This window comes from Sebastes umbrosus, chromosome 23, assembly GCF_015220745.1.
Source record: "Sebastes umbrosus isolate fSebUmb1 chromosome 23, fSebUmb1.pri, whole genome shotgun sequence".
NCBI classification, from domain to species: domain Eukaryota; kingdom Metazoa; phylum Chordata; class Actinopteri; order Perciformes; family Sebastidae; genus Sebastes; species Sebastes umbrosus.
This window is the reverse complement of record NC_051291.1, coordinates 12,277,991-12,294,976: the sequence shown is the minus strand read 5'-3', so window position 1 is coordinate 12,294,976 and position 16,986 is coordinate 12,277,991. Positions and strand designations below refer to the sequence as shown.

General features: G+C 39.5%; 1 protein-coding gene and 1 long non-coding RNA gene across 8 annotated transcripts in view; one reads left to right on the top strand and one right to left on the bottom strand.

The window, feature by feature from the left end:
- Positions 1–16,986, bottom strand: part of anks1b (ankyrin repeat and sterile alpha motif domain containing 1B) — a 250,819-nt gene that overhangs the window by 37,904 nt on the left and 195,929 nt on the right. For all 7 annotated transcript variants that reach the window (XM_037760557.1, XM_037760558.1, XM_037760556.1 and 4 more), the window contains 2 exons: positions 10,964–11,062; positions 8,358–8,510 (listed from right to left, as the gene is read on the bottom strand). In XM_037760557.1, the coding sequence (XP_037616485.1) occupies positions 8,358–8,510; positions 10,964–11,062 (252 nt within the window). The remainder of the gene's footprint in view (positions 1–8,357; positions 8,511–10,963; positions 11,063–16,986) is intronic.
- Positions 4,937–16,614, top strand: LOC119482731. The gene is made up of 3 exons (XR_005205516.1): positions 4,937–4,948; positions 9,189–9,194; positions 16,451–16,614. It is a non-coding gene; the product is annotated as an uncharacterized LOC119482731 (long non-coding RNA).

Here is a 16,986-nt window from a genome sequence, read left to right as displayed (position 1 = left end):
TAACTGAAAATCTGAATTTCTTCCGCCTTCTTCCATTTCTGCTACGCAATTTGTTTTCCAATTTTTCTCTAGTAATGAATGTAATTATCAAATGAAAAAATCTGAGAATTGCACTTCATTGTTTGGCTGAACTTCTCACAACTCATATATACTGTATATGGAACCTGTGTCAAGGTGTTGCAAGTAAACACTGCAGGTAATTTTTCAAGTCAATGAGCAGAACTACTTTACAGCAACCCAACACTGTACTGTACTGTACTGGCAGGAATTAACATATGGAGAACGTTGATCTGTCAAATACTTCCTCTGGATTAGCCCAAAACTATCTGGTTATTTTATGTATGAACTGTTTCTTAATTATGACTTAATTATATCGCTGTGGCAACATTTATTTTTCATACACTACAATATAACTTTATCTATATCACAACGTTTCACAGCGTTTCCTAACCTGGTGGAGGGGACTCCTACATGGGGTCGTGAGATTAATCTAGTGGGCCACAAAATGACTTTCCAGCTAGGAAAATCATTTAAAACTATATTCTATTAAACAAAATGATGTACATTTTTCAGACTTTTTATCTAATATTTGCTTCTTTCTTGTGAAATACTGCAATTTCTCTCTTTCAGCCCTCCAAAAAATATTCAAATCAAATAACCTGAGAGGAAAAAAATCACTCTTTGACGGAGCTGCTCACAATTTATAGACATGCAACCCATCAGAAAGGGCAGCCATGAGATGTCGCTTTATATTAACAGGGTAACAACCAGAAGAGGTTGGTAACCACTGATCTAAAGAAACAAGTACCAGAAAGACTTCACTTCCTTTAAACTCGGACCGTCAATCAAATGCTTCCACTCAAGATATACACTTCTCACACAAACACCATTTGAAGGCGCCCTCCTCTGTGATATCAGGGTCCACTCATCTAGAAAACATTAAGGGAATTGTTCCCTGAGGACCAGAAACTATCTGCACTCCACCGTCATGAACATGGCTTTCCAAAACGAAATCCAATTCTAATTGCTTCGCTCTGGGCTCTCTGAGGACTCACTTGAAACGAGAGCATTTTGCAGCCTTGACGCAGTTGTTTTGTACTTTCCTCGCCTGGAGACAAGGTGGTCAGACTGAAGTGAGAGGCAGCAGCACCACCATGTGGATCTATACACGATGTGTCTGCAGCTCTCTGCACTGCAGGGAAATGAATATGTATATGAGGGGTGGATTCATCTACTGCTGGATAAAAGAGACGCCTCGAAACAATAATCAAATATAAAAACATTATAAATGCTTTTTGGCATTAGAAGCATTATCATCTGATTTATGTCCATCTTTATATTGAAGTGTATTTCTCACCATCCTGGTTGCAAATTAAATGTTATATTCATTCACGTGTTTGTGTCTTTTTTGCTGTATTTACTCAACTTCCCCACATGGACCAATCAAATGTCTGTCTGGCTAAAGCTATGTTATAATTTATATAATTTAAAAATGTTTAATTATGCTTATACATTTTAAAATACAAATTAATGAACTTCTGTTGGGACAAAAATCTTATTTTTTTTAATACTTTTTTATACTATTGCAGGGGTGCAGGAGTTAAATACATTTATACTTGCTTACATATGATGTTGTTCATACTTATATTATGGCTACAATATTTATGTATTTTATAGTAAAAAAGTAGAATTGATTCTAAATTAGAAAAAAAAATAAAGAAATAAAGAAAGTAATAACATAGGTAAATACAAGGAAAGAAATTAAGGATGAAAATAATAATAATAATTAAATTAAATTAAGATCAAAACAGCAAAAAAGAAAAACAAGAAATAATAATAATAATAAATACATATATTGTACAAATCTTAATGAAATATTTTGAAATTCCTTGTTTTAACAGAACAATCAAGAGTTTTCTTCCAGTTAAAAATTGATAATCAGCCTGACAGTATTAATGGTGTTTGATGTTGCACAATGAAGTTTTTCAAACTCAGTCCAGATCCAGCTAAGAAGTTCCCCTCTCACAGCCTGTGTTGAGGCCCGAAGCTTTATTAAGCCAAGATTACAGCATGAGAGTAAATTATTCTCGAGACCGCTGACAGATTTTACCAGGAGACTTGTGATATTAAAAGCAGGCCGATAGAGTCATAATGTCCTGCCATTATTACATTCTCAAGTACCTGACATAACGCTCTAAATTAGTTTGGGTTCAGGGGGAAATTAAGGGCACAAAGCAGCTTAAATAGCAGCTCCCTGAAGACAAAGACGCTCAAAAACTGCTGCACACACAGTACAACGTTTAATCCGTTTACTCCGTCTGACATGAAGGAATGCAGGAAGATACTCATTTGTTCTCTAGTAACCACCGAATGTTTCATACCCTACTTGATAAATGACTTAAGGATTAATTACTAATGAAAGTGGTCACTTATTAATTTTCTATTAATCATGTTAGCACTATAGGTGAAGGCAAATTGGCTCGGTACATTCAGTGGACTGTGATTAGTTTAATGTTTGCATAATGTAAAAAAAAAAAAAATCCAATTATAAGCAGTATGTGCACACTTACATTACTCATCCGTTTTTAATAATTAATTTGTATTAATTATTAACATTAATTGAATAATTTAAAGGTAGAAAAGTCTAATTTAATGAGTTTTCATTTCAGGTCTCAAGACTTTTAATTCCCACTCTACTATAAAATACAGCACATGGCTTTTCTTTCTGTCCCATGAATAATTATATATACATTGATTAACAGTAAATTATGTACACCTTATTCTATGATGTGAAACTGGTGTTGGCATAGTTCCTTTTGCAATAAATGTCTGATTTATTACACGTCTTATTTTTGCAGTTTTGGCCATAATTTTCATCAGTAATAATAAAACTGCACTGAGCAAGTTGAGTTCTGAGATGTGGGAATAAAAGGAAGTCTGAAATCTGTTTCTTGCCTCTCCGTACTTTGTTCTCACATCTCAGGTGCTTCAGTAAATACAATGATTTTGCATCCGAGTTTTCTTAATTTCCTAAAAGGCTTATCTACCGCTCACTGTTGTAAATAACAAAGTTACTCACACGGTTAAAGTTATATATGTTGGCGTTTAGCCTTTCAAAAACAACATTTTCGCTGCGTTCAGAAAACTGTTTGCTCTGCTGATTTCTGCGCTGCACACAAAGGGAAGCCGCAACATCAGCTACACATTCATACAAATATATGAGATAATGATAATGCTTGTCTACCTTAACAACACAGTTTGCGTATTTTTATAACTGCTGATTTATTAAATCAAGAGTGAAACATGATGCCGAATTTAGCAGAAGAGCTCAGTAATATATAACTATATTGACAATATTGCCAGGTAATAAACATTTTCTTAACTAATAACCAATAATGATATATGATATGACAGAAGTACATGTACGGCAAGAACATTTGGTTCAAGTTGTGCTTACTTCTCATTGGAATTTTTATAGAGAAAGAAATATAAAATATTTATTTATTATAAAATAAAGAAATATACATATCCATTACAGTATCCGTCTGAGAAAACTATGACTAAAACACTGACTAAAATTAGACTAAATCTACACTTAAATAATACAAAAAGACAAAAATGTGACTTTAAAGCAGCTACAATTTTCAGTAAGCGACTAAAACAAAATTTCAAATTCTTGTCAAAATTAACACTGATATGTTATGACATAAAAATAACAGCAAGAAATGAATGTTATAAAACTGAGATTAAAGTCTTGTTGTTTTTTCTCTATATGTAATTTTAACCAATTAAGAAAAAGAGTTCCGTATTTGGGACCCCTGTATCTTGTTGAAAACTGGCCTCTGATTTCACGCACATGAAACATGTTAGGGAAGATGAAGTTTAGATGTTAGAAATTAAGAAATTATGGTACAAAAATAAAAACAAATTGTAAGAAACTGGGATAGTCCGTTAATATCCTTTCTATGGACTAAATGTAACAGTTAACCTGGACCATGTGTAACGCTGATGAGTCAGTCTAGTCACATAAAACCTGAGACACACACAATATACTGCAGACAGAGAGAGCTGCAGCTGCTCTCTGTCTGAAAGTCAGGATTAAAAGGTGTTTTGAGATGCTTTTCTAATCCCACAGCAGCAGGACTGCATATATGTGCCCAATCAAAAGGACACACACACACACACACACACACACACACACACACACACACACACACTTGTATCCCTCTAAAATGCTCCAACAATGCTAAACGCTCCTCCCTCGTCTCCCTGGACACCACAGCATCTGTTGCCCATAGCGATTATCCGGTGATTACATGAACGCAGCGGACAAATTCTATTTTAAAAGACTCATTGTCCTCTTTTCCCTCTCTCTCTCTCTCTCTCTTTCCATCCTCTCGTTTCTCTTACATCTATATGTCCTTCCCCACATCACTATTTATTATCACTACAACATCTCTTTCAACACACACACACCTCTCTCTCAGGTACAGCCGTGACCTCTCCAGCAGCCCAGAGACTACTTCAGTGACAGTGTACTGCTGCAGTGGCACGCAGTCATGAGGACAGCTTGTACAGCAGACACATACGCTCTTTCACATACGCTCCCGCATGGCTGATAAGATCTACTTCAAATGAATAGACTACATGGACAAAAGCATGTAGACACCTGAACATTACACCCATGTGGCTCACAGTCTGCGTTCTACTTCATCCCAAAGGTGTTGGATGGGGATGAGGTAACGGCTCTGTGCAGGCCCGTCAACGGGTAACTTTATTTGCCTTCCTAATAATTTCCAAGGACGATTCCTGGACATAACTATAAAATGAGTCTCTTTTTGAAGCAACTTTTTTCAGCATTTCTTGTTGAAGAGTCACAAAGCTCAGTCAAATGTTGGGATGATCCCACCGTTTCTTTGATCTAGATCCTTCACTATTGTGAACTGTTGTTTTGTATGTCTTTGTTTCTTTTAATGTAACATCAACCTGCCCATGGACTCCCAATGTAAAATCTCTCTCTGGCTAAATCTGACACATTTACACTGTTTGTCTATCCTGAAAAATAAAATAATAAAGTAGGGCTGCCCCCTCTTAGTCGATTAGTCGACTAATTGGTTGTTTTGGTCTAATCTGACTAAGATCTCTTTAGTCAATTAGTCGTTTTTTATGCTTTTTTCATGCTGAATGACTTTTTTTCCAAGAAACTTATGAGCACATCTCTGATAAACCAGATTTAAAGTGGTGCTTTTGTGTGATTCTTTGTGGAGAAACTCAGTTTTACAGATCTGTCGATTAAATCAACTAATCTATTAGTCAACAAAATCATATGTGAGTGAGTGTTAGTCAACTAACAATTTCTTTAGTCGAGGACAGCCCTAGAATAAAGTAATTTCCTGACACTGTATCTAATATTTTTTATTATATTTTACTACATTTCCCTCATACTTCTGCACAGTGCATACTTAGGCAACCTACAATAAATCAAGTAAAGAAATTTGAATATATGTTTGACATCGGAATAGCTCTGCTTTAAGTAAATATAACCTGCATCTTAGACTTCCTTTGATGGTTTCTTTTATGTAGTATGCTGTAGTGTTACCACTATGTTGGATGCATCCTATTGTCTAAAGGGGTCTACTGTAGCCTTGAAAAACAATCCAAGTATTCAAAAGTATGTGGACATATGTTTTTGGCCTTATTGTGTACTTGTGCAGCCTCTAGTGGCTTCAATCTGCACTGCACTGCAGCGTCACTCACTCTTCCTATAGACAGAAACCTTATGCTATACAATATTGGTACATGCACATGCAGGTCTTAAATGACAGTTCTGAATAAGTATGTAGTATAAATATGCTTCATATGCACATTATTTAGGCTTTGAGGCTCCTCTATTTCCCATAACAGAAAGAAGACTGATGTATAATTTGGCTTGTGTTTCAAACATGGTGTACTTAAAAACACATGCATAAAACACAAAAGCATGTATTAACACTTTCTCTATCTCACATATGCATCCACACTCACACACACAAGTGCAGCATGTGGGCGGCATCCCCAGCGCTGTGAAACATCTTGCATCCCACATGCTTATATAACTCCCTCTCCACCTCCTCCAGCTGATCACTCATCACTTTATCACTTTATCCTCCGCTGGGAAGGAAAAACACCCCTCCTCTCCTCTCCTCTGCCTCTCATTGAAATCAGCCAGGCGGGCGCCCCTCTGCAATCCAGCATGATTTCGTTACACTCGGAGCATCAAAGGGAGCGCGTTGCTCCGATGAGATCAGTTCTGCAGCAAATCCCGTCTCTACTGAAGATTTCATGTTGGTAAAAATTGAATCATAAACCTGCACTACTTGTGACAACATGGGAGCTCGAATGTCAAACCTGGTTATCATCCACCATCACTGATATTTACAGAAGGAGAGATTTCAATCAAGGGAGAGCTGGTGCAGCTTTTTATTACTGCAAATGTTAAACCACAAACTTCTACAGCAAGACGGAGATCTGTTATGGCAAGAAGCAAAATAGAGAATAAGCAATAAGGTTATGATATAACACGAGCCTCCTTTCTGTTTGCATTCTTAGCATGAATTGCGCAGTAATGAGGAGAAATGCCTTATGGGCTTTCTGCACACACTCAGTGTGGCCTCTGCATCTTTCCCACAGAGGGAACTTTCACATCGACTTCAGATAAAAATCCCAAAGGATAAAGCTTGTGCGTCCGCTGATGTATGGGGCTGTAGTGCGATATATTGACCAGGAGAAACAGATTCACTCTGTCAGCCAAGGTGAGAGATGAGGACAGGAACCAACAAGCATTCAGCTTCACAAAGCCACAGCTGCGCCGCTGCTGTCCTTTATCGCAAAGAAAACCCATCATTTGAGATAAAAAAAACTTGTTTTCCACGGCTTAAAGGTGGAGTTAATATCCGTCTACGAGGGAGATCTGGCACACGAATTTATTGAAAATAAGAGATAATGCGTCGAAACAAGAGGGATTACTCTGTTAGTATCAAGATTGCACACTTGATTGAAAAAAAGAAGTTGTTTCAAGCAACAAGCCGGTGAAATATCTGTCACATCTGTCCGGTTAGCAGATAAACCTTGTTTTAAGAAGAATTAATCTGTTAAAGGATGGAGCTGGTGTATATTTTTCTTATTGTCAACAAATCCCATGAAAAGATCCAAACTAACAACGTGTTAGTCCGTTTCTCAATACTCCGTGGCATGGGTCAAACTCAATAAATCCTGGTTTACTACATTTCCCATAATGCAACACAACAGCATATTTAATTAGTCCCTCCCTGCCCCATCGGGTCGCACGAAAAGGCGCGTGAATGACACAATAATACACAAGGCAAAAGTGTGTAATAAGAACACCGTTCTTGCTTTAGGTGGGTCATGTGTACGCCATATAGTCTGTGCTGACTGCAATGCGTCCGTGTAGATATGCTACGCTCAGAGCTAGTGACGTAGAATAAAAAGTGAGAAAGACTGCTTATGGCGGTCGGGAGGTGAGGTGTGATGGGTCCAACAAACACAGGACTTTCAACCAGGAGACCGTGTTTTATTTTAGAAGTTACGATAGTGACACTTTACACGTTTTTTAGTGACGTTTCTGATGTGTTTTCCGTACTTGTGTTACGTTGTTTCCGTACATATTTTACTTAGTTTACGTACTTATTTTAAGCCCAGGCCATGACGTTTTTCCTAAACCTAACTAAGTGGTTTTGTTGTCTAAACCTAAGTGAGTGCTTTTGTTGCCCCCTGGTGGTACTCCACCGTCATACAAGCGTGTAATATTCACGCCTCATCGAGGCAAAACGTGACACTGACACGCTGTCGTCTGGTGGACAGGCGGGTCTATTACACCCTTTGACATGATATTGGGTTGCCCTGCTTGGTAAATGCCCACGTCTTATGAACGGTTGTTTTCTCAGACTTTAGAAACAGAAGTATATTGTTATATTTTCATGTGTAAAAATTTGGTGAAATGCCCCTTTAAAAACAGGTCACAACTATATTGTTTTATTTTTTTTAAAAAGCCACTGTAGTTTATATTTAGCAATTGTTGGGGACTACTGTCAGCTGTGGATTAATACAGTATGTGGTGCACCAGGACGGTGTACAGTACTGTATGTGGGATCGACTCAAAATAAACAACAATGGCCATTGGACAACAATGGAGGTTTTTTTTGACAAGAGGAAGAAGATTAATCAGGATTTGGATACGCAGACAATAATTTGATCTTTTCATGGGAGAAAAATATCACCAGCCTTTTCCTTTTAAAATGAAAAAAAATTTCAGGACTGCAGGCAGAAGTAGAAAGAGAAAATAATTATGTGCGACTTACATTGATGAGCTCGATCTCCCAGATCTTCTTGACCAGCTCCATGGAGGTGTAACCGTTGATGAGGAAGGACTTGGTGTAGTCGCCGAGCTCCAACGACTCCAGCCACTCTGCCACCGACGTGGGGTTGTTGCCATCGTAACCGACAGGTCGCACCTTCGGTAACAGACAGAAAAGTGATCTTTAAAGTTCGGCTTTTTTCCGCTGAATTTCCTCTATGTTCTCATAAATGTAGGAGACACTGTGAGGAAATGTGGGATGTGTTTTTTCTCCATATGGTTCACTACCTTTGACCTGGAGCTTTGTAGCTTAGAACAGCTTGTACGCTCTTTTGAAATGCTAACTACATCACAGCCTACATACATATTTCTTATATAACATGACAGCTGTTTGAATCCTATTCCCACTACATTTGATTGCTGCACTGCATTTTTTTCATTTCCTGTCTTCATTCTGCTGCTGCAGCCTAATTCCTACATGAGGATCATCAAAGATTTATTTTATGTTAAAGACCTTCCCCCCAGTTCAGCAGGGTACAGGAGGATGCAACTAATACTGAGCTCTAAAAGAGTACATTTTGTATATTTGTAATTCTCATATGTTTGCAGTGCAAACAAGTAACACAAGCCTGACTTTTGAGAAAGGGCAGAATAGGACGCCAACACCAGGGGGTTGAGATACTTTGTGAGTGAAGCACATAATTCATAATTCATTCACTTTCATTTTGGCAGTCAAAACAGCTTCAGAGAGTTTATGGTGCTTCAAACAAACATCCCACGTCCTCCACCTCAAGTCGAGCATGTGTTTGCCTGCGTGTGTGAGGCCGGGCAAAAGTTAAAAGTTACATTTTTTACAGTGTTTTTAAGTTTAGAGGTTGGGATGAGAAGAGAAATGTGCTGACTGGAGATCAAGGTTTTCTGGGTGTCTGTATGAAACCTTACTGCTTATCTCTGAGTCTCTCTTTTCTTTCTGTACTCTTCTTCAGACTCCCTTTCTCCTGCTCTGAATCCATTTCAACACCTTTGATCTTACTTTCTCGCTCTCTCTCACACACACAAAAGCATTTGACCTTCCTACAGTAACATACAACGGCAAACTTTCCTATAAGTTTAAGTATTTGTTGTATCATTTAAACAGCTTTTGGTCCCTTTTTTAAGCAACTGTTGGCTGTTTTTGCTCTGTGACAAGTGTATCTATATGTTTTTATCTGTGTTTGAATTTAACAGATGCAGGATGATGGGGATTTAGACTCAGCAAAGAGTGAGCAGTTTTCTTGCATCATGTAATTTGATGTAGTTTGGATACTGTGATCTAAAGTAACATACAGTAGCTTTAGTGCATCTTTTCCTGAATCCACAACTTTGGATCAAGTATTCTCCAGAGCATGCAGAGAGAAACCTAACCACCCACAGAGAGATATATAACACGGAAACACAGATTGAGAAGGACATTTTATACTAAACAAAACAGATTGGCTGCAGCTACAACTGACTTAGCGCTCATTAGTATTATGTTAACCTTACAATCTTAAACTGGAAATATGAACTTAAGCAGTTTAAAATTTGATGAACATATGTAACTTGCATGAGACTGACATTACAATAAACACAGATTAGAAAGCTCAGGTTTAGTTAAAGGGGCAAGGTGTAAGATCTGGCTAGAATTTTGGTTTAAAACATTAAAAAAATGAACTAACATTATGAACATGCATGTGACGCAGTAACAGTTTTAACGTCTATGTATTGTGTTGCAGAGATATCTACTGAATAAGCATGCTAACCAGCTACCCTTGGCCCGTTCTGTCTTGTAATACCACTTGTTCCTTGAGAGGCGATAGTGAATCACTGTAGCGTCCAGTCTGTCCTCAGTCCAACATGAGAGGACGAAGAAAACGATACAGAAAACGTTACGAGACAGACCATCAGTTAGCAGTTAGTTCGAATTCAGCCAGCGGTACACACTTAAGCACCGGGGGTCTGATCCCTGGGGACCGCCCCGACTCCCCGCCAGAATCAGTAAACTTTCTGTAGCTGCCGTTATACAGGTTAGACCCAGCGCTCCACCAGCCCGCTGCGACACTCGGCACTGAGGTTTGTTCTGGCTGAATTCGGTCCATCTACAGGAGCCACCGCACGCTCTCCTCAGAGCGGGGTGGTCTCCTGGCCGCGGGGAGGACAGGATGAGACGAAGGTTGCGGGTTGTTTTTCTAGTTTCTGCCACTTTGGATTTGATCCAATATCTTTCTTTCAGCATCCGTTCATACACGGGCCATGCAGCCCCCGGTTAGTGGCACAGGAAACACAAAGATGGCTATTGTAAACTACAGGCCGACGCCACATGTGAAGATTATAAGATTGCAGTGATATATTGACGGGCTTTCAGAGTTTCAGAAGTTTGGTTGACTTTTGCGTATTCTTTCCTTGCTGTTAGTTAGTAGTTGGCTTTTTTTTTTTTATAACTAATGACTGCAAATTGAGATTGTATGGACACAGTAGTAGAGCTGAAATGCCGCCCCCTATTTGTTCGGAGCATGTGGCCAGATGTCACACAGTGCTTCTTTAATGTCTGAGATGTTCTTGTTGGGGTGTTTGATTCGCTGCAGTACTGACCCTGGGCAGCAGCCGTATGGCCTGCAGGAGGCGCTGTCTGTGGGCCGAGTTGAGGATCCCAATCTCCAGCAGGTCCTGGTCTTCCACCACATTGCTGCCCTGCAGAGTAAAAAACAACAACAGCTACGGTTAGGATTTATGCAGCATTTTTCCACCCAGAGCAAACAATGCAACAGTGTCTGCAAGAGTTAAGCACGGCTCCACATAGGATGACTTTAATGGACAGTTCCTTGGCAAAAAATAGAAGCATTTGATGTTAATGTCCACACTAAAACAGCAGCAGTTAGCATTTTAAGGTCTTCATTATTTATTTTCGTTCAGTTCTCCTATACTGAAGGTATCATGCATACTGTGTGGTTTTGCTGACCATTTTTGAACGCACGCTGTACACTTTCAGATTTGTTTTTCCTGGCTGGGGCGATTGTTTTTTCCATTTATTGCCACAGTGTATGAGAATCAAATCACAGCCTCTTAAAGCTCACTCGAGGTGTGTAATCCTCTCAGCGAACATCAAGTATGCATTCAGATGTTTGTTTTTTTTAAGTTCAATTATCATTACATGGTAATCCACTTTATATGCAGATTGATTTGAAAAGTCTCGCCGCAATAATGGAACTGATTAAAATGCGTGATGAATTACACAACACATGCAAATTCCAACAGTGTGGTAATAGTTTTTATTTTTGTACAGAAATTAAATCAAACCAATGGCTCTATGGAATGCTGAAATTAGTATTTGTACATGTGTGTGGTATTAAATAAGATAAAACATGAAAAAACACTGGTATCGTAATATTGCACTCGGTACTCATCCAGGCTCAGAAAAACACTGGCGAGATAGCCTACATATGAATTGAATGATGAACTGCTGTGGTCTTATCTTGTGTGTTTTTTTTGTTTCTTTTTTCCTTTATTTTATTGCTGTGGACCCTCCTGTGTGTCTGAAATAAAGTTTGAATTGAATTGATACATTATAGTAGAGGACTATGTGATATTTGTATGATAGCAATAAAACCGTCCTAGCTTTTATTGCATTTTGATTGGCCAATTCAGTCCATGTGTCCTATCCAGAGGTTCTCCAAGTAAGGTATTTATTTACCACTTAACGGCCACAGGAGAAAATGCATTAGTCAAATTTGAGGATTGTGAGTGAACTATGGATAAAAAGACAAAAAACAATGACACACTCTGGCTCCAAATGACGTCAAAAAATGGAGACGCGTCATCCATCTATATATACAGTCCATGCTTAAGACTCACACAGCAGGCCGTATGGGTATCATATACAGTCCCACCTTTAATTAATCCAATGGGAAACATTAAGAGTCCTATCAGTCATCCTCCCCTCCGGAGGGTCAGAGAGTCTTCATGCAGACAGATAATTAGAGGAAAGGTGTGACGCAGGGAGGGAAGAGCAGCATACAGGAAAAAGGCCAGCTCAGCCAGAAATACCATCAGACATATAGATTCTGACAGAAGTGAAAAGTAAAGCAAGATAATCACCGCGATGATGGTATAGATATAGGAGGAGGAGAGGGAGTGTGTGACCAGCCTGGAGGCAAGCTCAGGACCATCCACACACACACACACACTGTACATACACTCCCTGGCTAGATGGAAGGATTACACCTGTCAGTCCTTCTACATCTCCTTCCTGTCAAACTAATAACGGTGATAAACATCCAAGAGACGAGAGAGAGGGGAGAAAAAGCAGGTAGATAGCAGATATCTGCTTTTTTCCTACTTTACTTCTGCCCAGAAGTCGACTCTCGTAAAAAAGGACATTTTGCTCCGATGCTGTGACATTTTAATTCCAGGTAGGAGATAGCTGTCGTTTTAGTTTTCACTGCAGTATCCTGAAGAACATTTGCCAGAAAAATCTCTTTTACTTTTTGAACTCCAGATCTACTAAGATACTAGATTATCACACGATTAATTACAGACATTTACATTCTAATTAGAGGGCTTTGAATTAGTCTACAAACTGGTCAAGACCTGACAAGCATCACTGCTTTTATTTAGCGGGTAGAAACATTAAATAACTAACTGTAGTACCACCCCTTATTCTGAAGGCCAAAGGTCCATATTGAAAGTCTTAATGTTTCCATTAATGCATCTCTTTTCACCTCAGTTTTATGAGCACGTGCTAAGATTGCTAAACCAAACACATGCTCTATTAATCCATGCTCTCATCGTATTGCCACATCAGTTGTTTTGGGAGGGCTTATTTTGGTAACTTATGTCCCCTGGCTTTACCTTGATTAATGAAAGTTTAAAATGTCAACACACTTTGGACAAAAAAAGCCCCTTAAAGTGAGTTATATTGCTGCAGGCTTATTAGTATAACTTTGTCTCCAGGGCTCCACCAGTCTGTCCCTGCACTATGAGACCTGAGGCAGCAGCAGCAGCAGCAGCTGATTAGGGCTCATCCTGTTGGCTAAACTTATTCCTTCCACAGTCTCCTCGCCAACCTGTACGCCCGGGCACTCTGTGAGAATCCAACAGTTCATAGATCAGCTCCCAGGCTGATTAATGGAGCCCAGAGAAAGGAGTTACCGTGCTACAACTTCACAGCAGAGTAATGGCTCGCAGAGTCGGAGCAGAGTGGACTGTGGAGGGATTCAAAGGCTTGACTAATTGCTCCCCGTTGGGATCCTGATAGAAAGAGATAGAGTTCGCTAACATTGGTTCTTTTATATCTCCAAACCTATCCTGCCCTGTTTCCATCTCTGTCTTAACAGTATGTCTGCCCCATATCTGCCATTTCCAAGTGCACATGATGGATCAGGGGGTAAGCCTACGTTGTTTGTGAAGTAAACACAGTTATTCCATCTTGCGTATGTATGATTAATTCCCAAACACTTGGTATGCAGAACTGGTATTAACACTAACAATCTATTTTGCCGGTGGCGAAAGGTGTTTAGCATCCGCAGTGTTGATAACAATTGCAGTGGCCTGTGGTTAGCTTGTGATACTTGGACCCCGGCACTTAAAAACAACGCCACAGTGGGTCACAAACGCTCTGGAATTAAAATTCATGCACGGCGGCAGGGGGCTGAGGCAAGACTAAAGATGAAGCAAAAATTGCTATTCAGTGATGGTAGCGAAGGCCATTATCTGCGCCAACAGGCTTAGTAGAGTACTACAAATCCTGTTCCTTTCATGCCTGTGTTCATCCCTCGCCTCTTCTCTATCATTTCTTTTGCCATTCTTCTGCCATTTTTCTCATTAATTTGTTTCTTCTCTCTTACTTACTATTCAAACCATCGCCTCTCCGTCCTTACTTGCACTTTTAGTCCAGAATTGAATTAATTTTGGTTTCTTTACAAGCTTGTCGGTGTTACATTTTATCTGTATTTCCACCCTACTTGTGCAAATCAAAAGTGTCCAAAAAGAACGCCGTTCTTGCTTTAGGCGTGTCATTTGTACACCATGTAGTTTGTACTGACTGCAATGTAAATGCAATAAATAGGCTACGCTCAGAGCTTGTGATGTAGAAAACAAGACTCGGTCAAAACTGAGCATATGGTTGGACCGTGTATATTCAGTCCATGAATCTGTGGCTAAATTGTTACACAAATAGTCAGTGGTCATGTCTATAATGTTAAATCCAGCGCTACATGTCCACCAGGCTCGACGAGGACGCTAGGAGACGTGCTGCTGCACTCAACTGGCCATTCAAGCGGTTACGTACCCTATCGTATTGAATGCACCTGATTGGTCCCTGGTTTTCTGATTGATGTTTCAAACATGGCAACCTGCTCGTAAACTTTCCGTTATTCTGTCTAAACAATCCACAAAAATCTACTTCAGAAAACATTTTAAGCGAGAAACAGGCGATGTTACTGCTGAATCTCATTTCATTTTAGAACTAGATCGCCTAGTTTGACAGCTTGGTCCAAGTTTCATAAGCCAGACGCGTCACGCATAAAAGGACTGTTCTCCGCTTTTTCATTTTGAAAGAACAACGGCCAATGAGGAATCTCCGACACTCAGCTGACCAGTCAGGTAACTTCATCACTCAGTCACTCACTCAACGACAGACTTTTGCGTTTTTTGGCAGTCCAGTCAAAAAGGTGAGTGAGAAAGACCGCTTATGGCGGTCGGTAGGAGAGGTGAATGGGTCCAACAAACACCAGGAGACCTGTGTTTGAGACCTGTGTTTTGTACATAGTTCACATACTTATTTTAAGGCCAACCACAACATTTTCCTAAACCTAACTAAGGAGTTTTGTTGCCTAAACCTAAGTGAGTGTTTTGCTGGTACTGCGCTTTCATATACGCGAGTAATATTCACGCCTCAGCGAGGCAAAACATGACACTGATACTATCAATGGTGGATAGGCGGGTCTATTACACGCTCTGACGAGATACCGGGTTGTTATTTCATATGGGAAGAACTTAAGTTTCTCTTGGTGGCAGTTTGAAATTCATAAGGATTTCTCTTCCAGAATAATACATTTCTTTATAAGGAGGATTAGAGGTGCCATCTGTGAATGAAATATGGATATTGATAATATTTAATTTCACATATTGTTGTTTTTCTACCTCTGAGAAACAGTTGGGTCAAATTAATCTCACTAGCCTCGCGGCTGCTCTTATCAACTTCAGTTTCTTTAGTACACACTGCACTGCATCAAGCTTTATCTCTTAATTTTCTAATATCTATCTAGCACTGTGCCCCCATTCTTTTTTGTAATTCCTTGTATAAACCTAACCTCGCTCTGCTTTCTATCTTTCTTTCGATTCATTGTGCTGCCTGAAACCAAATAAGAAAAACACATCCTGATAAAGGAGCTTTTACGAGAAATTCTCTCAGTATTTGTTTCTGTGTCTCCGCAATCTGCAAAGCATCAGTTTCTGTGATGCTTACGAGAGTTTCTGTGGTATCTATCTCTAAAGTGAGCGATAACAAACCGTGCTGAATCTTATCATTTCCAGTATCCTTCCCCTCTCTTCCTTTCACTTTTATATTCTGGTCGCATTTCTAAGTGCCTGCGCTGGCGTGCCATGTTAAGTCAGGAGTGTGTGTATGTTTGATGGTAATGTTGAGTGTTAACAGGGACAGTGTGACTGCAGTCAGAGGACTAAGCAAGGTGAATTGCCTCAGATCCATCGTTAAGTAGCTCCGGACACGCATGAACTTGAGACGCTGCTTTCAATCATCTGTTTCTGATTGGACGCATTAGGAGGAACACATTAATGCCAGACCTTGCGACGAAAACAGTTTAATAATCAAAATCCGACTGATATAACAATTAGTCATCCCTTCACTGTTTTGGTTCAGTCTCACTGCTCTCATCAGCAGCATTGTTTCCAGACACAGCAGGCTGCCATTTTCAGCAAAAAAAAGCTCTAATAAACCCACTCTATATTACCAGCCCAGCACCAAACAACAGATGAACAGAAAGAACAGGAAGTTGGCGACTACCTGGTGAACAAAGTGGAACATTTAGCAGCTAATAGAGCCAGATATTTCCCTTAAAGGAACAGTGAGTGTGAAACATTTCGGGGGGATCTATCGGTAGAAATTGAATATAATATAAATAAATATGTTTTCTTTAGTGTATAATCACCTGAAACTAAGAATTGTTGTGTTTTTGTTACCTTAAAATGAGCCGTTTATATCTACATAGGGAGCGGGTCCTCTTCATGGAGCCAGCCGCCATGTTCTACAGTAGCCCAGAACGGACAAACCAAACACAGGCTCTAGATAGGGACATTCACGTTTTCGCGTCAGCCACCGCCACTCCTACATGCGTGGAAAAAGTTTAAGTTGGTTGCAATCTGCAACCTCACCGCTAGATATCACCAGATCCTACACACTGCACCTTTAAGAGTGGGTGGAGACCAAAACAGAGCTAATATAGAGTGAATATTGGGCTTACATTCACCATATGGCCTTAAACAGCAATCCAAATGAATGAAAAAATAAAACATGTTTTTATATGAACATTGGGTCAAACTATGTAATATGAAAGACCTCAATTGCAGCGATGAACCCACAGAGATGTATCACCCGA